At 41.4% G+C, this 23,758-nt stretch overlaps 1 protein-coding gene across 2 annotated transcripts in view; it reads right to left on the reverse strand.

Moving 5' to 3' along the window:
- Positions 1-369: 369 nt before the first annotated feature.
- SBSPON (somatomedin B and thrombospondin type 1 domain containing) overlaps positions 370-23,758 on the reverse strand; it is a 32,948-nt gene continuing 9,559 nt past the window's right edge. The window contains exons 2-5 of one of the 2 annotated variants that reach the window (XM_043484041.1): positions 20,793-20,987; positions 9,430-9,520; positions 7,594-7,770; positions 370-3,734 (exon numbers count right to left, since the gene is read on the reverse strand). In XM_043484041.1, the coding sequence (XP_043339976.1) occupies positions 3,617-3,734; positions 7,594-7,770; positions 9,430-9,520; positions 20,793-20,987 (581 nt within the window). In that variant the 3' untranslated portion in view covers positions 370-3,616. Of the gene's footprint in view, positions 3,735-7,593; positions 7,771-9,429; positions 9,521-20,758; positions 20,988-23,758 lie in introns of both variants that reach the window. The other variant, XM_043484042.1, reaches the window with a different exon arrangement.

Genomic DNA, 23,758 nt, shown 5'->3' on the forward strand with positions numbered 1-23,758 from the left:
TTTGTTTGTGCTCGGTGGGACTGCCACACCCCAAGAAGAATGGCTCTGCTTCCATCTTCTTTTCTACGTTTGAAAGGGCATGGTCCCCCTATTCTGGTTTATCCATCCATAAAATCCTATGTGCTTTCAATCTTCAAAAAGTTTCTTCAAAATCTATGAGCTGATTCCATCCCTGCCTTCTCATCTGTGTTACAGACTCTTCCATGACTCCTATAATCTCAATGGGAGTTCAGGAAGAAGATAAACATGTTTATCCATCTGTCACCTTGACCTAGAAGTTTCACTTCTCTTTCAATATATTCATCAGAATATTCAGGTTTTCTAAACCATCTTACACTTATTTGTATAAAACTTCACCAAAATAGTCTTAGAGGGAAGAACTAGTTTTATTTTACATCATTTTAGTGCATTCCTAGAAGAAATGGTAATTACAATTTTTATGCCAGAGTAGAACTAAACAATGTAAGTTATTGCTATTGCTATTTATGCATAATTTCAACATTCTTGGATAAAAAGATCCCAAGAAAGGGAACTCCCTGGTGGTCCAGTGGTTAAGAACAGGCCTGCCAATTCAGGGGACATGAGTTCAATTCCTGGTCCAGGAACTAAGATCCCACATGCTGCAAGGCAACTAAGTCCGTGCTCCACAACTACTGAGTCCGCACACAACTACTGCTGAAGCCCGCACACTCTAGAGCCTGTGCTCCACAACAAGAGAAGCCACTGCAATTAGAAACCTGCACCTTGCAACGAGAGAAAGCTGGCACAAAACCAAAAATCCAGCACAGACAAAAATAAGGAAATAATTTTTTTTAATTCCAAGAAAGACCCTAAAAAGATTATAGTTTACCTTGATCCTTTTTCTACTCTTTTCTTTTCTCATTTCCCCTCCCTCAGCTTTTCTCTACTAAATGATCACCATCTTTAATTCCTTTCCCCTTCTTTCCTGAGTGAGTATATTTACTTTTGTTCAAATTACTTTTCTCATGCACTTCTGAAAAGCAGCCTATTAAGTAGTGCTAGAGCCTGTAAATCATTGTAGAGTGTCATTGGAAAGGACCCCAACTCTAACATACTCATTAAAAAGGAATACCAAAGAAGTCTTAAATCCTTGATCTTTATCTCTGAAAACAGAAAATTTTGGGTTCTTCATTCATCATTTAGACCACATGTTTCAGTTTGTTTCAGTTTTGTACTGTTTCCTTGGGCTTCACTAGAAGTAATAACAAGCCTTTCAAGATCATTATTTAGTAGTTATGTCTTCCAGCCCTTGAAATTCTTCATAAGAATAGAAACAACAAAAATATGCTTCAATATGAAAGTAATTAATGGTCCTGTAGTGAAAGCTAAATATGTAATTTGAAAATTGGTTTTATACAACTCAAACTATGCTGAATGTTATAACATATTGGAACCATAAATACATCATAGCTTTATTGCTGTTAGTCATCATACATATGCCTATCAACTCTAAAATGTTTTCTTTTGGCTTTTGTGAAATTTTTTGTTTATTCTCTGACTTGTCCAGAAAACTTGGGTGTTTTCCAGCCAAACAAGTAAAGAGTTTTTCAAAATGTGAACAGAAAGTTTATTTACTGGTATAAAATTTTAAGTAACATTGAAAATTACCCAGGTATGCCTTCAAAACTTTTGTTTTACAAATGTTAGAAATGGTCTTGAAATGTTAATACTGAGCTGATAGTTGAAGTTTCTAACTCTTATGAGACTCAAATTTTTATTGTTAGTTTATGAAGAAATTAGTTTACCACAAAACAGTCCTGACATTTAAACAAATACATTCTCAGAAATATTGCTACTCTCAGCATTAAATATTGGGGACTTTTCCATCCCTATCAAACTTGCTATTGTCATTATATCATTACATGATAAGTGCCAAGAAATAGGTATTTTAGTATATCATTTGTTAGTAAATAATATTTTATACATATGAAATCAAAGAAATTTCATATACAGGCACACCTCATTTTATTGTGCTTTGCAGATATAACTTTTTTTTTTTTTTTTACAAATTGAAGGTTTGTGGCAATAGATTGAGTAAATCTATTGGTGCCATTTTCCCAATATCATTTGCTCACTTTGTGTGTCTGTGTTCCATTTTGGTAATTCTCAGCATATTTCAAACTCTTTCATCATTATTATTATACTTGTTCAAGTGATCAGTGATCTTTGATGTTACTACTCACTAAAGGCTCAGATGATGGTTAGTAGTTTTGGTTTTAAAAAAGGTAATTTTTAATTAAGGTATGTACATTTTTTTAGACATAATGCTATTGCACACAATAGACTGCAAACATATGGTGTAAACGTAACTTTTTATGCACTGGGAAACCAAAACTATCTTATGACTCCCTTCATTGTGGTGGTCTGGAGCCAAATTCAAATATCTCCGAGGTTTACCTGTAGTTTAACTCTCCAGATTCAGTTCTCTGAAGAAAATATTCTGAATTTAAAATTTGCTTCAGAAATAAAAAGGGCTTTGCATTTATAGAACAGTCTTTGGCAACATTAGGCTCTTCATCAAAGCTGAATTCTGAATAAGAAGCTAAGATTTGGCTCTGTCAGTCCAGATTCTTCAACAAGGCCTTTTTTCTCTGGTTCATTGATTTTCTAATCATACAATAAGGAAACTAATACTTCTGTGTTTGTAGATGTGGGGTGGGGATGGGGATCATAGCATTTGTAATAAATCTATGCCTTCCATAACCTATGCCTCTACCTTCTACTCCAAACAAAAGAAAACCTGTGTTATAGAGGGGAAAAAAGTAGGAAGTTTACCTCAATTAAACTTGAAGTTGGACTCCAAAATTATTGTAGCCAATTTCAGGCTTTATGCCTTGGAAATAATTTTTGATGCTAATGATGGTAGAATGTTCATAATTAAAGCAATTGTTTCACTTATCATTGCCAAAATTTCACTTCATGGAAATTAAAACATTTAAAGGAATTGTACTGACCTAGAATGAACATTTGATTGATGCTTTTCAGTCAACAGAAGAAAATTTCTTCTATTTAAAAAAAAAAGTATATTTAGTAGAGCTGTTGGTTTTGCTTACTAAATCTCAAACAACTTGTCCTGTGGAAAATTATTTGTGACAAATTTGCTTGAAATTATTATTGCAGAATTTGTGGAATAATATATGGGAAATGCATGCGTGAGTGTACATATGTCTGTAGACATTTTTTAAGGCAAGAAGTTTTTAAGAGATTACAGAATAGAAAGAAAGGACCCAAGATTCAAAGTATGTGTATCCTTAAATGACAACTTACCAGTAAGTGGACCAACAAAACGTAGCCATTTCAGTACAAACAGACTTACTCTGTGTCCAGAGGGCTACCTGTTCAATGAGGAGGCTCCAAGTGACAGGCCAAGGTCAGAAAACCACAGGAGACTTTAGGATGGGTCCTCAAAACAGTAAAAAATAAAAATAAAGGCACTGTGTTTCTTAAGAACTGGCCCCTGAATTTCTTTTCTCTGCTTCAGAATGTGGCAATGACATACATTTAGGAACTTTAGGCTGAAGAGTTTTCAAAGGAAACATGACTTGCTAGTATTTAGCATGTTTACAAACACCGTTTGAAACATTTATATCATGATCTATATAAAAATGAAACTGTGAACAGCTGGACAAGAACACTGTTCTACCCGCCGAACTTTTTTCCAAGTTCCTTGACATCGAGGATTGCCAATTGCTTGCCAATGGAGGGTCTGATTCCTGAAATGATATTTTGAAAATGTGAGTTACACTAAAGCAAACCAAAGATGATTCTGATTTGCAGAATTATAAATCAAGGTTTTGGTTTTTGTTTTTTTAAAAGGTTAACTTGGAGTTTTGAAGTGCATTACAAATTGAAATTAAAAAACAAACATGATCACAACTCACAACTGTTTCTTTTCTTTGGGTTCTGTCAAAACAAGTTACCAATTAACCCTTATTTGAGGACCTCCCCCCACCCTGCACATTGAGAATTGTAGTTTGAGGTCACTGCATTTGTGTCTCTCAGTGGCCCTGAGTATACGAAGTGTTGCATAAAGGAAAATGACTTTCTGTTTTGTGTACATGTTTTTAGTGTATTTTTATTGGAGTCTAGTTGCCTTACAGTGTTGTGTTAGTTCTACTATACAGCAAAGTGAATCAGCTACACGTATGCATATATCAGCTCTTTTTTGGATTTCCTTCCAATTTAGGTCACCACTGAGCACTGAGTAGGTTTCCTGAGCTCTATAATAGGTTCTCTACCTATTTTATACATAGTATCAATAGTGCATATATGTCAATCCCAATCTCCCCAATTCATCCCATCTCCCACGGTTCCCACACTGGCATGCAGCTGTTTGTTCGCTATGTCTGTGTCTCTATTTCTGTTTTACAAATAAGGTAATCTATGCCATTTTTCTAGAGCCGACAGGTATGCATGAATACATGATATTTGTTTTTCTCTTTCTGACTTACTTCTCTCTGTATGACAGTCAGTCCCTAGGTCCACCCACATCTCTACAAATGACCAAATTTCATTCCTTTTTATGGCTGAATAATATTCCACTGTATACATGTAACACATCTTTATCCATTCCTCTGTTGATTGTCATTTAGGTTGTTTCCATGTCCTGACTATTTAAATAGTGCTGCAATGAATGTTGGAGTGCATGTTTTTCTGAGCTATGGTTTCCTCTAGGTATATGCCCAGGAGTGGGATTGCTGGATACTGTTTTGTGTACATCTAAATTAGAGGGGACTGAACCAAATGATTCCTTGTAATCCTTTCCAACTCTTTGATTCCATAATTAAAAATGTGAGCAGTGAAAAGAAAATAGCCCTATTATTGAAATTATTATTTTTTAAGTCACTGGAACTTCAGCCAGGGTTGAAGGTGCTTTATGGGTACATATTAAATTATAATATTCATTTTAAAGTCAAAATATGGATGAGGTATTCAGGAAAATATTGTCTACATATTAAGTTTCTGTTTCATGTGAATTCTTTACCCACTTTACTCTTCGTGTGCATACTCGATATAGAGGCTGTTGGACACAAGAGACTAATAAACATAAAGTCAAGTTATTAAGTATTAAAATATGATCTGGGAATAATGATTAACTAGAAAGGTCCACATTTTTCTTTCTAATCTATATTTTTACCAATTCCATCTTACATTTTTAAAAGCCATAAGCCAAACCATCACAAATTCTACCCGTCTCTTAGTTATGAATAATGTTATTGGATTTAACTGGTAGATAAGTACAGGACCGGAATGGGTTTTTAGAAAGGTAAAATGTTTTCAAGGGTCAATTCTTTTGGACAATCTAGATTTCTATAGATTTATGCAATATTATGATTTACAAGAAACATATTTGGCCATTCAGGTGACTAAACTATATTTCTCATGTGTATTTGGTTTTTGTCTAGTTTCTAACTGACAGTCCCCAAAGCCATTGGAATTTCTTAAATGTTGAGAGTGATAAAGGTGTCTTGTCATGTGAATGGGCAGATTTTTGGAAGCACCTGAAGTTGAGAGTTGGTTGCCCGGAGAATTAACCAGGTGGTTAGCACTTTGGAATTCATGGCTCCACACCCCCAACCCTAACGTCCAGGGATGGGAGAGGGGCTGGAAGTTGAATCAGTCAGTAGCCAATGACTATTGGTGTCACTATCAATGACACCTCCATCGTGAGACATCCAGGAAAGCCAAAGGGACAGAGTTCAGAGGGTGTCTAGGTGAGTGAACACACGGAGACGTGGGGAGAATGACACCCCTTCCCACACTTCTTCCCTGTCTCCCTTCGGGCCATTACTGAGTTATATCCTTTTACAATAAACTGGTCATCTCGTCAGGCTTCCCAGGTGGCACTAGTGGTAAAGAACCGGCATGCCAATGCAGGAGACATAAGAGACACGGGTTCAATCCCTGGGTCGGGAAGACCCCCCTGGAGGAGGGCATGGCAACCCACTTCAGCAGTATTCTTGCCTGGAGAATCCCATGGACAGAAGAGCTTTGTGAGTTACAGTCCACAGGGTTTCAAAGAGTCAGACACAACTGAAGTGACTCAGCACACACACATGCACAGTCATCTAGTCCGTCAATGTGTCTCTGAGTTCTGTGAGCCACTCTAGCAAATTAATCAGACCTGAGGAAGGGATCGTGGAATCTCTGAGGTATAGACAGTCAGTCAGAAGCACAGGTAACAGGTAACACAGACTGGGCTGGAAACTGGTATTTGAAGGCGGTGGCAGGAGGCAGCAGTCTTGTAGGACTGAGAGTGTCAGAATTAAGTTAAATCACTGGACGCCAACCTGGTGTCCCATGAATTGCTTCATGTTGTGTGAGGGAATCCCACCCCCCCCCATATTAAAATTGAGTGCTTAGAACATCAAAAGAGTTTATGATCCTGCAAAACTAGGCCCACCAATACTATCTTAGTCACATTGAGCACTGGTTCTGAAATTTTGCTGTGGGTATGAATCATCTGGACAGGGTTCAGCAAACTGTGACCCATGGGCCAAAATCCAGCCCACCCACCCCTTGTGTAGTCTACAGGTTAAGAATGATTATTACATATGATCCAGAAATTCTACTCCTATATATATATATATATCCAAAGAAAATGAAAACAGTAATTCAAACACATACATGCACCCCAATGTTCATAGCAGCATTACTTACAATAGCCAAGACATGAAAGCATAAAAGTGTTTACCAACGGTTGAATGAATAAAGAATATGTGGTATACATACTACAACTGAGCCATAAAGGAAATGAAATCCTGCCAGTTGCAACAACACAGGTGGACCTGCAGGGTATTATGCTTGGTGAAATAAGTCAGATAGAGAAAGACAAATACTGTGTGTTATCATTTGTATGTGGATTCTGCAAATTAAAACAAACTAGTGAAAATAACAAAGAAACAGACTCACAGATATAGAGAACTAGTGGTTACCAGTGGGGAGAGGGGTGAGCAAGGGACAACTAGGGGATGGGGATTAAGAGGCACAAACTACTATGTACACAGTAAATAAGCCACAAGAATACAGCACAGAAAATATAGCCAATATTTTATAATAACCATAAGTGGAGTATAAGCTATAACATTTTTGAATTGCTATGTTGTACACCTGAACCTAATATAATACTGTAAATCAACTCTATCTCTACTTTTAAAAAATAGTAATAAAAATAATGATTTTTATGTTTTTAAAGAGTTGAAAACAATTCATATATTATTTCATGATACATAAAAATTCTATAAAATTGAAATTTTAGTGTCCATTAATACAGTGTTACTAGAACAAAGACAAGCTCATCTGTTTGCATAGTGTCTGTGGTTGCTTTGGGGGCAGGTCTCTGACGGTCCCTTGAGACCTTGGTCTGAACCCCAATATCCAAGTTCACCCACACCTCTCTGGTACAGAGCCTCTAAGTCCTAGATCCTGCACTCTGGAACGGCCAGATGGAAGTTTCTCCCCACTGTTGTGACTCCCCAAATTGCATACTGGTCTGCTGCACATGACATGAAGAGGCCATATCTCCCCAAATGAGGGCCAAGAAAAATCCTCCAACCAGTTTCTCTCCCTTACCCGTCAGAGTCCAAGCCATCACCAGAACAACGAAGGCTCACAGAGTTCATAGCTGGAGGTTGACAATCCACACACACCGTGTAGCCCTCTCGGAGATATTGCATCCATCTGGTCAGGGGGCGATTTTCCATGGCACAGTGATGAGTCAATGACTCTGTCTTGAACTCCATACAGTATCTAGAGCAAAAAAAAAAAGAAAAAAAAGGAGCAATTTCACTTGCTGTAATTATTGGATTGGCCAAAAAGTTCGTTCGCATTTTCCCATACCACTTTATGGAAAAATCCAAACAAACTTCTTGGCCAATAAGAACAACAACAAGAAGTGCCCTGATGCTATAGAAAGTCTTAGGAAGGCTGGAACCTCCTGAGGACACCTGAGAGCCCGGAGAAGGTAGGGTGCTGCCTTGTCACAGGTCACAGAAGGCCTGGTCAAGTTTCTCATGCGCTGAACTCTTGACATCTGACAACTGAACCTTTTTGCTGTTTTTCAATCCATGGTTGAATTATCTGGTCAACACCATACTGCACAAATTTCATCTTGTGTCCTATCTAGTTTGACCGTGAAATTATGTCTCAAAACACATTTCAGTAGGAAAATTGCCCTTGATAACTTTGCGGAGATTTTAATGAATTATAGAAATTGAACAAGAAACTTGTTTGAATCTGAGAACATGTGAGCCCCAGGAAGGCTGGTCCTGGATGTCCAGGCCAGCACCTCCGTTTTTCTGCCTCACCAACATTCCCGCGACCTTCCCTACACCCACTCTCCCGGCTCACCTACATAATCTGGGGTAATGAGATGAGCTTTGACTTGAAGTCAAGCATCAAAGTTATACTGGACATCACAGATGAAAGGACACGGGAAGCTGAGACATGCTTTTCTGTAACAGACTAGAGTCACCTTACACTGAGCTGTGGAAAACTCTAACATTATATTATGTGACTAGGCCCTGAAGGCCCCAGGGGTGCATTCAGACATGGATGAATATTTCAGAGTTTTGTACTTAAAAGCAACACAATTTTACAACTCTTCAGGAAAACAAAACAACATGGCATTTTAGGTTCTAACTATGCTAAAATGGGCTCTTGTTTTTTAATCCATATAATTATCAATTGTAATAAGTTAGATGGAAAGTGTTTGGAGAGACTATTTTAAAGAAGATCTTTAATGATGGTAGGTAAAGTTTATTTGGTACCTTAAGGTACTAAGGTAGGAAATCTATGATGCAGCTTCAGTCAGCATTAGACAGCTTAACCCTGACATCTTTTCAAGGATATTTGCTCATTAAATGCTCACAGCAACACCACGTGGTAGGAATCAATATTCTCATTTTATAAGAAGGAAAAATTAAGGCGCAATAAGAGGTGGTATGGGGATTTGAACATGCAGCCATCTGGTGTCCCTATTCTAACAGCAGAAGAGTGGGCTTTTAATGAGCATGGAGGTTCCTTCTGAGCCTTAGGTCTTGATAGAAATGCTCAGACCTCAGATGGGACCCATGTTCAAATTCACAAACAGGTGGTACTGGAGTCCACGGTTCCATAAAGACTATAAGCTGAGCATCCTTAGCGTGAATGATAAAATAATACCATATCATTTCTACATAGCATGTTTCTTCTTAAGGATCAGAGACAAAATATTTCTAGCCCCTTCTGCAAAAAAAAACTGGGAAGGGACAAGTATTTCCCAGCTCTGGGATAAAGAGTCACATTTTATTTGTTCAAAGTACATGAACAATAACAGAAGAAATTCCACCCCAACAAGTTACTTTCGTGAGCTGACTTGACCATCCGACTGGAAAAAACATAAGTGAAAAACAAATAATACCAAATTACCCAGCATCTTCTGTGTCCGTGGTCCAGTGTGGGGAGGCCGCCTGTCTTGTTCGCTCCTTGTTGAACGCGGAGGTAGTTATAAAGGCAGGGACTGGGAAAGGAGAATGACCTTGAACACGTGCAGCTTAAAGTCCCCAGAGCAACTGTTCCCAAACTTGGTTTCAAACCCATCCAAAGCCCTCCCGTCCTAGACAGTTAAGGACTTAGGGAAGGTCATGAACACATGGCTATACTGAAAATGGATAACCAACAAGGACCTACCACAGAGCACAGATCACAGGGAACTCTGCTCAATGTTATGTGTCAACCTGGATGGGAGGGGGAGCCTGGGGGGGAATGGATTCATGTATATGTATGGCTGAGTCCCTTTATTGTCCACCTGAAACTATAACAACATTGTTTATAGGCGAGGAAATGAAGTCCTCAGTTGTGTCCAACTCTTTTCGACCCCGTGGACTGTAGGCCACCAGGCTCCTGTGTCCGTGGGATTCTCCAGGCAAGAATACTGGAGTGGGTTGCCATTTCTTTCTCCAGGGGAATCTTCCTGACCCAGGGATCGAACCCGGGTCTCCCGCATTGCAGGCAGACGCTTTAACCTCTGAGCCACCAGGGAAGCCCCAATACAAAATGATTTGGGTGTTAAATAAATAAATAAATCCCTCCACCCCTAAATCTACGGCACACCACCAAGGAGTGAAGGAGGTGAGGCCAGAGACCCCAGAACCAAATTCCATAAAGCCTCATGCAGCACAGTTGGGCAGGGAGGGGCACGCCCATCTGCAGTGATCTCACCATGTGCAAAGGAAATCGGGGGCTGGGGGTGAGGGGAGGCGCGGGGGCAGGAAGCAGGGGGAATAATAAAAAGATGGGTGGGGCAGGGGGGACCAAGGGGAAAAGTAAGGTAATGGAGAAAGGGAGATTTTTTTTTTTAATGAAAAGAAGAGAAACAGAGAAGAAAAGTGAAAAGTAGAAAGAATAAAGTAAGAGAGAAAAGGAACAAAGGCGAGAGGAAGAAGACAAGAGAGAAGGTGGAGTAGAAGGAGAAAAAACGAAAAAGGCGACCAGAGGGAACGAGAAAGGGAGAAACAGGAACAGCAAAGGAGGGAAGAGTGAATGCTCCCAGGTTTTCTGACAACCACAGCCTGGAAGCTTCCCCACCCAGGGTGTGACCATCTGGTGCTGGCCAGCACAGTGAGGTCCCCACACCAACTTCAGGGAAGGAAGGTCTTGAAGGGTCTCTCCGCGTCCCCCCACCCCCTACACCCCCCACACCGCCACTTCTGAAACTCTGGGTCGAAGGAAAAAAAACAAAACAGCCAGAAACCCTTTCCTTCCACCTCTTCCCTCTTACTTTGTTTTCCTCCTATTTCATCTCTAAGTCTGGGGTGGGGGCATCTGTTGCTCTGTGTAGCCCCTGGGGATGATCTCTTGATTCCATCCTGCTGTCAATTCAAGGAAGACGGGGTTTTGCCTTGATCATCATGGTAGCCCTCACACATTCACATGCTCAGCAAATATGTGTTCAAGGAATGAATGGGTCAATGAATGAATGAATAAAGGAAGTCATGAAACTGCCATGAGGTTCACGGGTCCTATTTCCCTGAGGCCTTCTGTTCCTATACTGAATCTTGCAGCTGAGAAAGCTCTACTATCCTTCTGACCTCTTATTTTAGAAATTGGACCATCCCGGGAAGAGGAAATCCCAACTGAGATTGGCTTGTGAGATGCCCAAGTCATCAACAAGAGCACAAGGGCATGGGGGAACCAACAGCAAAATAGATGCTTCAAGCCTGTGTGTTCATCTTGCAAAGTTCCTTCTGGCCACGAGGTGGCAGCCTGAATTCTTTAGATTTTCTGAATGAGATGTCATTTATCTATTACATGGAAACATAAGTCACGCTTAGCCACTTGGTCCTAAGAGCTGTAGGCACATTCTTGTCCTATGTGACTGGGCACCTAATCTCTTGTCTGAACATTACCCACATCTTGTGTAAGCTCTGGACACCCAGCTGAGTGGCTCTTTCTTGCTGTGCTAGCATGTTTGTTTTCCAAAGAGAACATGTCATTCTTTCTAAATGTGACTGTAGCTTTGGAACTTCCAAAATTCACGGACGGAATCAAAAAGGACAAGTGAATGCATGTACGTCAGGATTCTCTTAGACCTAATTATTAGAAACAAACATCGAAAGGGTTTTCATTTTCTCGTGTACTGTTTTCATTCTGTTCTTTTGACACATGTATGGACTTATTCACTAAGTAAAGAGTGCACTTACTGCTAAATCCTTGTAGCATCCTGCCAGTCAAACTATAACATTTTCTGAATATGTTTCTTTAGCTCAAAACATTTACCTGAGCTCCGAATTTGTACTGCGCATGTTATTACCAAAGGTCAAAGGCAATGCACTTAATATATAACTCAAAGGAATAAACACTTGGTTAGGAAGTAGAGGGTAAGTGTAAGACTACAGTTTCTCATATGAAATCCGAAGAAAAAGTTCTGAGATAATAAAACTAACAGCTACCAGTGATGCACTTCTGAGTAAGTGTTTTTCATGCATTCAGTTCAGTTCAGTTCAGTCGCTCAGTCAATTCTGACTCTTGGGACCCCATGGACTGCAGCACGCCTGGCCTCCCTGTCCATCACCAACTCCTGGAGTCGACTCAAACTCATGTCCATTGAGTCGGTGATGCCATCCAACCATCTCATCCTCCATTGTCCCCTTCTCCTCCCACTTTCAATCATTCCCAGTATCAGGGTCTTTTCCAGTGAGTCAGTTCTTCGCATCAGGTGGCCAAAGTATTGGAGCTTCAGCTTCAGCATCAGTCCTTCCAATGAATATTCAGGACTGATTGCCTTTACAATGGACTGGTTGGATCTCCTTGCTGTCCAACACCACAGTTCAAAAGCATCAATTCTTTGGCGCTCAGCTTTCTTTATAGTCCAACTCTCACATCCATAAATGATTACTGGAAAAACCATAGCTTTGACTAGACAGAGCTTTATTGGCAAAGTAAAGTCTCTGCTTTTTAATATGCTGTCTAGGTTGGTCATAACTTTTCTTCCAAGGAGCAAGCATCTTTTAATTTCATGGCTGCAGTCACAACTGCACTGATTTTGGAGCTCCCCAAAATAAAGTCTCTCACTGTTTCCATTGTTTCCCCATCTATTTGCCATGAAGTGATGGGACTAGATGCCATGATCTTAGTTTTCTGAATGTTAAGTTTAAGCCAACTTTTTCACTCTCCTCTTTCACTTTCATCAAGGAGCTCTTTAGTTCTTCACTTTCTACCATACAGGTGGTATCATCTGCATATCTGAGGTTATTGATATTTGTCCTGGAAATCTTGATTCCAACTTGTGTTTCATCCAGCCCAGTGTTCCTCATGATGTGCTCTGCATATAAGTTAAATAAGCAGGGTGATAATATACAGCCTTGACGTACTCCTTTCCCGATCTGGAACCAGTCTGTTGTTCCACGTCCAGTTCTGTTGCTTCCTGACCTGCATACAGGTTTCTCAAGAGGCAGGTCAGGTGGTCTGGTATTCCCATCTCTTTAGTCATTTAATTTTTACAACGATCCTTTGAGATAGGTCCAATTATTTCCCCATTTCACAGATGAGGAAACTGTGGTCCAGAGAGCATAAGAAACACGTTCAAGGCTCAAAAGTGTGGCAGTCTGACTCTATTACAACACAGATGACAAAGTTTCACTAGTTTATTAATATTAATGTTTCAATTTGGCAGCATATTACTGATAAATTGCTTAAATTTGGTTTCATTCTCCCTTTTTGTCCCTTTGTGAAGTGAGAGTGGAGAGAGGAAAGGGTGGACTGGTTAGCCCTGACAATCTGAGCCCCCTCAGGCTGGGGTATGGGCGCGAGGTGTGGCTCAGGGGTAGGGGAGGGCCTGGAGCAGGAGGGCACCTTGTATATTTGCAAAGTGGTTTCATATTCTACATCACCGATCTTCACCAAAGCTCTGTCTAGAGGTATTCTGATGAGGTTTTCTCATCAGAAAACAGGCTCATGGAACTTAATGGAAAATAAATAGTAAATGACCAAGCAGGGGCCCCAGTACAGACAATCAAGTCTGTTTTTTAAGACCTACTATTCAAAAGCAGAGACATCACTTTGTAGACAAAGGTCCATATAGTCAAAGCTATGATTTTTCCAGTAGTCATGTATGGATGTGAGAGTTGGACCATAAAGAAGGCTGAGTGCCAAAGAATTGATGCTTTTGAACTGTGGTGCTGGAGAAGGCTCTTGAGAGTCCCTTGGACTGCAGAGAGATCAAACAAGTCCATACTAAACAAAATCAGTGCTGAATATTCATTGGAAGGACTGATGCTGAAGTTGAAGCTCCAATACTTTGGCCACCTGATGCGAAGAACTGACTCATTGGAAAAGACCCTGATGCTGGGAAAGATTGAGGGCAGGAGGAGAAGGAGGCAGCAGAGGATAAGATAGTTAAGTAGCATCACTGACTCACTGGACACAAATTTTAGCAAACTCCAGGAGATAGTGAAGGACAGAGGAGTCTGGTGTGCAGCAGACCATGGGGTTGCAAACAGTGGGACATGACTTAGCAGCTGAACAACTGTAACAATTCAAACTCAGTGTCGAGTCTCTGTGGTTATGACCCACATAGAATTAAGCAGGTAACCCTGGACCTTGTCTCCCCTGTGTCCTGGCCCCTCCAGCCCAAGCTTGGTTGGATGGCACATTCTACTAAGGGGGTGTCCTTCCCTTTGGCACAAGTCTAAAGTAAACAAGCCAAGAGCCAGATCACCTGGAGGACTCTGAACTAGCTCCATTTTTTAACATCCCCCACAAATTTAATTTTTCACTAAGAGCAGTAGGTAATTTAGAAATTATTTTTGCCTCCAGTCTCCCTTCTGCTTCTGTGTGGCAGCACATAGCTGGTGCTCCAGGACAAAAGCTTTCAATAAATGCCCATTCCCCCTCCTCTCCCCTTCCTGGCAACAATATCCAATGTAATAGATTCTTTGTTAACAGACTATTTGCCAACTTTTCTGGCATCCCATCAGCCTACCATTGTTCGCTTTTACAGCAGCTTCCACTTCTAAAAGAGTGGCACTGCACACACTTACTTTGAACATGAAATTAAATTAAATTTGCTTTGAGAATTTCATAAAGCCCTCTGACACAACAGGGTGTCACAAAAGCAGGCTTAGAACCACTAGTCTGTAGATATGGTGTCAAAGAGAATGGAATGAAAATTTGACAAATAATGCCAGCCTAGAATCATACAGTTCATAATAATGCACAGTGATCTTCTTGCAGAAGGAAAACCCATATGAACAATAGTCAGTATGGGCAACAAACACATAATATACGCTTCTGGATTTACTTTTATGATTAAAAAATATATACTCATGATACACATTAAATGAAACTGCAAGAGGGCAAAGGCTGTGTGTGAGTTTGGTCACTAAGTTGTGTTCACCGCTTTTGCAACCCCATGGACTGCAGCCCACCAGGCTCCTCTGCCCATGGGATTTCCAAGCAAGAATACTGGAGTGGGTTGCCATTTCCTTTTCCAGGGAATCCTCCCGACCGAGGGATCGAACTTGTGTCTCCTGCTTGGCAGGCAGATTCTTTGCTGCTGAGCCGCCAATGGCTACTTGATCATTAGAGTGTCTTCATGATCATATTTTATTCACTGACCTTGCATGGCCTTTATATTTCTACTTAGTTATCAGACTCTGTAATTGTGATTTTAAAACATTGGGTTGGCCAAAAAGTTTGTTTAGGTTTTTCTGTTAGATAGCATGGGAAAACCTGAATGAACTTTTTGGCCAACCCAAAAAGTTATTATATATAATAATAATATATCAATATTATTAACATTTGTATAGTATTAACATGTCTATATTACTAATATTCATACTATAATAATATATTAATATCAATTGAATAGTCATATTGATAATGTAAATTCATTTATTTACATAATAAATATTGATTTTCAATATAATAATAATCATAACAACTAATGATAATGCTTAAAAGCAAAACACTATTAAGGGGGGCGGAACTCATAAGATTTAGGGCAATGAGATCACCTGTCATGCTGTCACCTCACTGAGCTCCAATGTCCTCATGTGTAAGCCCAAAGAGATGACATTGTCCTATATCCATCAGTTCAGTTCAGTTCAGTCACTCAATTGTGTCCGACTCTTTGCAATCCCATGAACTGCAGCACGCCAGGCCTCCCTGTTCATCACAGGCAAAATAATGCCTCCCTCAAGATGTCCATGTCCAAATTCTCAGAAGCTGTGAATATGTTTTGTTACATGGCAAAGAGAAATTAAAGATGTTACTCGATTGAACTTAAAATAGGGAGATTATTCTGGATTATCCAGATGGGTTGAATGTAAGCACAATGGTCCTTCGAAGAGTTAGAGGAAGATGTTATGACTGAAGAGAGGTACATAAAGATGCTACGAGCTGGCTGGGAAGGTGGAGGAAGGGGACCATGAGAAAAGGAAGCTCTGATATGATAGAAAATACAAAGAAATTGATTCTCCCTCGGAGCCATCAGAAAGGAATTCAGCCCTGTTGACAACCTTGGTTTAAGTTCAGTAAGACCTGTGTCTGCCTTCTGACTATAGAACTGTGTGATGATACATTTGTGTTGTTTAAGTCACTAAGTTTGTGGTAATGTACTGTCTCCAGCTTTCTGAGGTATTGACAAAAGCTAATACAATCCTCAAGGAAATCAACCCTGAATGTTCACTGGAAGGACCAACACTGAAGCTTCAGTATTTTGACCACCTGATGCAAAGAACCAACTCATAGAAAGAGAACCTGATGCTAGGAAAGATTGAGGGCACAAGAAGGAGGTGACAGAGGATGAGATGGTTGGATGGCATCACCAACTCAATGGACTTGAGTTTAAGCAAGCTCCAGGAGATTGTGAAGGACAGGGAAGCCTAGGGTGCTGCAGTTCATGCAATCAAAAAGAGTCGGACACAACTCAGTGACTGAACAACAATAATACAACACCAAGCGTGTTTTTCTCTAGGAGGTGTTTTCCTGTGAGTGAATCTCTTAATTTTAGTGTTTTCTGCATTTTGGTAGGCTGTTTCACAGTTTATCAAGTCCTTGTTCCAAGAGGATTAAAAATATTATTTCACTGCTTCCTGAAATAATAAAGATCAGAGTGAAAATAAACAAAATAGAGACTAAAAAATTAGTAGAATATACCCATGAAACTAATGGCTGTTTTTCTGAAAAGACAGACCAAATAGACAAACTTTAGCTGCTAAGTCACTTCAGTCGTGTCTGACTCTGTGCGACCCCATAGACAGCAGCCCACCAGGCTCCCCCGTCCCTGGGATTCTCCAGGCAAGAATACTGGAGTGGGTTGCCATTTCCTTCTCCAAAACTTTAGCTAGACTCACCAAGAAAGAAAAAGGTGATTCCAATAGGTTAAATTAGAAATGAAAAGAAGTTACAACTAATACCACAGAAATATAAAGGATCATAGGACACTATTACAGATAACTATACATCAACAAATTAGACAAATAAATTCATACAAGACTGAATTATGAAGAAACAGAAAATCTGAATAGGCTGGGTACTAATAGGGAAATTGAAACAGTAAAGAAAAAACAAAATCTCCCCAAAAACAAAAGCCCAGGACTAGATGGCTTTACTGGCAAATTCCACAAAACATAAAAAAAATATTTAATATCCTTCTCAAACGTTTCCTAAAAATCAAAGAGGAGGAAAATTTTCCAAATAAATTTTATGAAGCCTGCATTACCCTGATACCAAAACCTGACAAGTACACTACAAAAAAAGAAAATTACAGGCCAATATCCTTGATGAATATAGATGCAAAAATCCTCAGCAAAATATTAACAAGCTGAATTTAATTATACAGTAAAAGGATCATACACCATGATCAAGCAGGATTTATTCCAGGGATGCAAGGATGGTTTCATTGATTCTGCAAATCAACCAATGTGAGACATTTACAAAATGAAGGATAAAAATCATATGATCATCTCAATAGATGTGCAAAAACATTTGACAAAGTTCAAAATCCATTTATGATGTTGATATCAACAAACTGGATACAGTAGGAATGCACCTCAACATATAAAGGCCATATATGACAAGCCCACAGCTAACACACTCAATGATGAAAAGCTGAAAACTTTTCTTCTAAGAGAAGGGTAAGACAAGGATGTCCACTCTTGCCACTTTTATTCAACAAAGTATTGGAAGTCATAGTCACAACAATGAGGCAAGAAAAAAATTTTTTTAAATAAATTCAATTCGAAAAGGAAGTAATAAAACTGATACTATTTGAAAATGACATAATACTATTAATATATAGAGAACCTTAAAGACTCCACACACACACACAAAAAACTGTTTCAACTAATGAATTCAGTAAAGTTTTAAGATACAAAATCAATATACAGGGGCTTCCCTGGTGGCTCAGTGGTAGAGACTCTGCCTGTCAAAGCAGGAGATACAGGTTCCCCTGATCTGAGAACATTCCACATGGTGTAGGGCAACCAAGCCTGTGTGTCACAACTACTGAGCCTGTGCTCTAGAACCTGGGAGCCACGACTACTGAGCCCACATGATGCAGCTAATGAAGCCCACAAGCCCTAGAGCCCATGCTTAACAAGAGAAGCTACCACAACGAGAGGCCCACAAATCACAACTAGAGTAGCCCCTGCTTGAGGTAACTAGAAAAAAAGCCCACCCAGCATTGGAGACCCAGTACAACCCAAAAATTCAATACACAAAAATACATTGTGGCTAGTAACAAACTATGAGAAAGAGGAATTAACAAAACAATCTCATTTACAATTGCCTCGAAAAGAATAAAATGCCTAAGAATAAACTGAACCAAGGAAGTGAAAGACTTGTACTCTGAAAGCTGTAAGACACTGATGAAGGAAATTGAAGACAATACAAAAAGATGGAAGGATACGCATTATGGTACTGCTATGAAGAGACCCAGGCCTGGGAAGGGGGCTGAGCAGCCTGGTGCCACACGGAAGGGTCAGCCTGTGTTGCAGGAATACGTTCTAGCAGCACATCCCTGTAACTAAGTGGCGCCGTTGTTTTGTCTAATGGATCCAGCTGCCAGTGCAGGGAACATGGGTTTGATCCCCGGTCCAGGAAGATTCCACATGCCACAGAGCGACTAAGCCTATGTGCCACAACTACTGAGCCTGCACCCTAGGGCCCACGCTACACAACAAGAGAGCATCCCCTACTCTCTGCAGCTAGAGAAAGCCTGAGCACAGCCAAAAATAAACAAAATGAGACAAAACCCTACTGGCACTAAACTAAAGTTTTTATATATTCAATTGTTTTTAAAATAGCCAAACAAGCAGATTTTTAGCCATTTAGATCCTACTTATTTTGCATATCCTGTGAAATATACCCAACATCTGCTGGCCATTGATTAGGTTAATCTTTATGGTTGCAAGACCCCAAGCCACCATGACACCTGCCCTATGAAGCCCTTTCACCCAGGGACTCCAAACCATGCTGCTTAGTTGACATCAACTGGATACACGAGCTCCTGGCAGACTCTTCTTTTCCCCCTCTGGATGGTGGTCGCCATATCACAACCTTTGATCATCCTCTCTCACATGACCTGTAAGGTCATTGTGTGTTACTGTCTCTTGTGGTCATGAGTTTTTCCTAGACGGTCCCCAAATCCCTCAACGCCCCCTACACCTGAGTGTCTGGCTCACCACGCTGTTCTCTCTACGTGGATGGCTCTGCATTTTTCAGCCTCGTCGTATCCTCAGGGAAGTCCCTCCCTTCCTAGCCTCTGTGGATCCCCTCCTCCACCAAGGAATCTATTTACAACACAATGGGACCTCCTTGTTGGCTCAGAGGGTATTTACAACACACACGCACAGCTCACTACACCTCTCCCTTGTTCCCTACGTGACATCCCATACTTGCAGTGCTTAGTCACACAGTTGCATCCGACTCTTTGTGACCCCATGGACTGTAGCCTGCCAGGCTCCTCTGTCTATGGGATTCTCCAGGCAAGAATACTGGAGTGGGTTGCCATTTTCTTCCTCCAGGGCATCTTACTGATCCAGGGAATCTTACCGATCCAGGGATCGAACCCGCATGTCATGTGTCTCCTGCATTGCAGGCAGATTCTTTACCCACTGAGCCAACGGGGAAGCCCTTGTTCCAAAGCCCGTTGGATCAAACTGCAGTGGTAATTCTCTGGGACTAGTTTCCTAGGATGATCTGCTTATCATCTTCCCCTCCCGCTAGACTGTGATCCACCTGACAGCAGGTTCCACAGCAACTTCTCTCCCCACTGTAACTGGCACCCAGCCCAGTGCCTGGCATCCAGAGACTCTCAATAAACACTTGTGTGTGGAAAGAACAAAGGAGCAAAACGACTCAGGGAAGGTCACGTTGACATGGAATTTTCCAGGTTCCTATGAAAAAACATGATCTCTGCTACCCTGAGAAGTCAGTGTTTTTTGCTCTATCAGATTCAACCCTATCAACACACTGGTTCTGGCCTTTTTGTCTATTTCTTTGTGAGTTTCTTATGGCTCCCAATTCATGAACAAGCTGACTCTGGATCTCCTGGGCCAGCCCACAACTAAAACAATCTTCCCAAATCACAAATCTCATCACATCAGCCCCAATCCAGTTGATTTGGTTTTTTAAGACAATCATTTTACCATGCTTTAGGAATTTGTTGAGCTTCCCAGGTGGCTCGGTGGTAAAAGAATTCGAGGGCAATGCAAGAGACTTATGTTCCATTCTTGGCTGGGGAAGATCCCCTGGAGGAGGGCATGGCAACCCACTCCAGTATTCTTGCCTGGAGAATCCCATTGACAGGGGAGCCTGAGGGGATACAGTCCACGTGGTCACAAAGAGTCAGACTCGACTGAGCAACTAAACAACAACAGGAATTTCTAAGTTTTCTATTATTTTCACAGGTATGCGAGTGTCCCTGATTAAACAGGGATGGCGGTGAAAGGTGAAATTCAGTTATCCTTACTGGACGCATCTTATCCTGTGTGAGATAGCCTCATCCTACCTTAAGTCCTTCGTGGTCAGCTTGACAGAGTTTGCTAACCACCACAGTGCACGTCCCTTACAGCTGGCTCCTGCAGCGCGGGAGAGGCCCACCTACAAGCTGTAAATGGGAAGGGCTGGGAGTTGGGGAGGGCTTTAATGCAGCTGATGGATAAAGGCGTTATTTAACACTTCCTGAGCTTCCTATCTCCTCTGCGCAGCCGGGCGCACCCCACTCCCTGCAGTGCCTGGACTGGATGCTCACCACCCAGAGACAGCAATGAAGGAAAGCGCAGTACCGAAGGCGTGCCCGCAGTCCTGGCCCTGCGGCGTCGCGTACTCCAGGCAGCCGGCTCTCTCCTCCAGGGCCGGGCAGGGCGCGCCGCCGTTCTGAGGCTCCTGCTGCACCGCGCGCCTCCGCACGCGCGCCGTGGGCCGACACTGGCCCGCACAACCGCTCCAGGGGCTCCACTCCCCAACGATGCACGGGCGAGCTGAAAAACAGCGCGACGGGGACGCACACCTGAGCACAGCCAGCGCCGGCCAGGCCGTTCCCTCCAAGACAGTCAAGTTCAGGCTGTGCACACACCGTGCCGGGACCGGCGGTGGATCAGGAGGAACGCACAACGCTGACATTGACGCCACCCGCCCCGATGGTGAACTGATAAATGGGTATCCCTTAGAGGCGGGCGGATGTTCCCGGATCATGAAGGTGGATCTGAGCCAGGACCCACCCGAGTGAGAGACTGATGCCTTCAGGGTACTTCCTCTTACAGTCCGGTGTTAGATCAGCTCTTTGCCCTTGTTTTCCTTTGATTGTAACTTTATCCTCCTCTGTCCAGAATATTTTTAGGGCAACAGTAATACACACTCATTGGTGGAGGACAAGAAAGTCTGGCGCCCTGCAGTCCATGGGGTCGCAAAGAGTTGGACACAACCTAGCAACTAAACAACAGTAATACACGTTCATTTTAGAAAACATAAAGGAAAGAAATTCTAAAAAGAAAAGGTGGGACTTCCCTGGGGGTCTGGTGGTTAAGAATCTGCCTGTCAATGGAGGGGTCACAGGTTCCATCCCTGGTCTGGGAAAATTCCACACACTGCAGAGCAGCTAAGCCCTAGCTGGCAACTACTGAAGCCTAGTGGCCCTAGAACCCTGCTCAGTAACAACAGAAGCCATCAGAACGAGAAGACCCCTCACCAGAGAGTAGCCTCTGCTCCCTGAGACTAGAAAAAACCAATGTGCACCAACAAAGACCCAGTGCAGCCAGAAAAAAAAAAAATACAGGTGTTTCTCCCACCAGTCACTTCTCCCACCATCCCATCATGTACCCAGGTCAATTCTTATCAGGAAATGTGCCTCCTTAAGACATGGCATAGGGCCACACCAATGACCCCTATCAGATAGGTTTCTCCTGGTGCTCTATTCTTACCTTCCATGACTCAGGGACCCATACACTATATGAGGTGACATTTACAGATCAGCAACCAGGGCCCACAGCAGGTAAGAATACCCATAGTTGGGCATGAAGGGGCAAAGTCAGGGGATGAATTAGGTTTTCAATTCTCTGCCCATGACTGTAAAAATCAATGTGGTTGCATGTTTAACTTTTTCATTTAAAATCCTAATGAGTCGTTTAAAAGGACTGTACTGAGTTTTCAAATTGAATTACTTGAAGACTTGAAATTGGATATAAGAAAAGAGAAAAACAAAGAAACAGAAGATGTACCCTGAACTGGATGCCAAAATTCCTTTCCCACAAAATGTGACCCACTTTTCCCAATCACCCTCATACGTTCAAGTTTTCAAAGTCTTCACCAAGAAAACACCCAAACTTCTTTGAAATCTGATGGGACTTCTGACAGTTTGTACTTGAAAATGCATTTTGCCTCTCAGCACACTCTACTTTAGAGTTTGTGGTGTCTGGAAGCTACATCATTCGGTAGCACTACCCATGACATGAAAAGGGTCACATATAACATAAAGTTCGGTCAGTAACTCAAGAGTGTCAAACTGCCCTAAAACGGCTTTTATTAATCATCTAAAAACTTATAGGTAGGACTTCCCTGGTGGTCCAGTGGTTAAGACTCTGTGCTTCCACTGCGGGGCTCCAGATTTGATCCTTGGTTAGGGAACTAAGATCATATATGCCTTGCCATGTGGCAAATAAATAAATAAAATAAAATCCTGTGAACCTAAAAACAAAACAGATTAAAAAAACTTATAGGTATCACATGTCAACAACCTAAGGAAGCAAGAATGAGCCACACCAGAGTTCGTTTCCAATATCTGCCATGCACACATCCTTTGGAAAATCAATAACAGGTCACTTCCTGCTCATTATCTCTTTTTAACCTTCCCTTTTTATTTTCACAGCCCTGTGATTCAATTGGCCCATAGAACCAGAAGGCATTTGAGGAGATTGTAGGTTAGGAGCTGGTTGAGAAGGACACCTCTTGTCCTTAATTCCTTTAATAACTCTTTTTCTTCCCAAAATCTCTTCATCCCTAAGTTTAGTTAGTCCTATGTTTGAACTACACTTCATAATACACTTTAAAAATATACACTTGTTTCAAAGATTAAACATTTGGAGGCACTATAAAATACAATTTTGCCATGGCTTTAACCCAAAACTTAGTTATATGGCCTTGGTTATACCCTATCCATCACCGACTCAATGGACATGAGTTTGAGCAAAGGTCCGGGAGATGGCGAAAGAGAGGGGAGGCTGGTGTGCTGCAGTCCATGGGGTCACAGAGTTGGACACTATTGTGCAGCTGAACTACAACAGTACGTTATCCATAGGGTAACAGTTGACATGGGAGGATGAATTTAGTCTCCCAGTTTTTCTTCAACATTTATGTCTTGTCTCATAAATCTTTATTTTATTTGGTTTGAATCATAGGTAAAGTCCTCAAATCACAGAGTCGTTGAATCAGTTGTTGTTCTTATTGGTTAATATTTGTCCTTGGCAAAATGCTATGCCCTTTCTTCCTGATCTATGACTTTGTATGTATGTGCTAAGTGGCTTCCGTCATGTCCAACTCTTTGTGACCCTACTGCCAGGATCCTCTGTCCATGGGATTCTCCAGGCAGGAATACTGGAGTGGGTTGCCATGCCCTCCTCCAGGGCATGTTCCCAACCCAGGGATTGGACCCACATTTCTTAAGTCTCTTGCATTGGCAGGCAGGGTTCTTTACCACTAGCGCTACCTGAGAAGCCCAATCTATGATTTTAGCAGCCTCATAAAGAGAATCAGAAAG

The sequence above is a fragment of the Cervus canadensis genome, chromosome 12 (assembly GCF_019320065.1).
Source record: "Cervus canadensis isolate Bull #8, Minnesota chromosome 12, ASM1932006v1, whole genome shotgun sequence".
Lineage (NCBI taxonomy): Eukaryota > Metazoa > Chordata > Mammalia > Artiodactyla > Cervidae > Cervus > Cervus canadensis.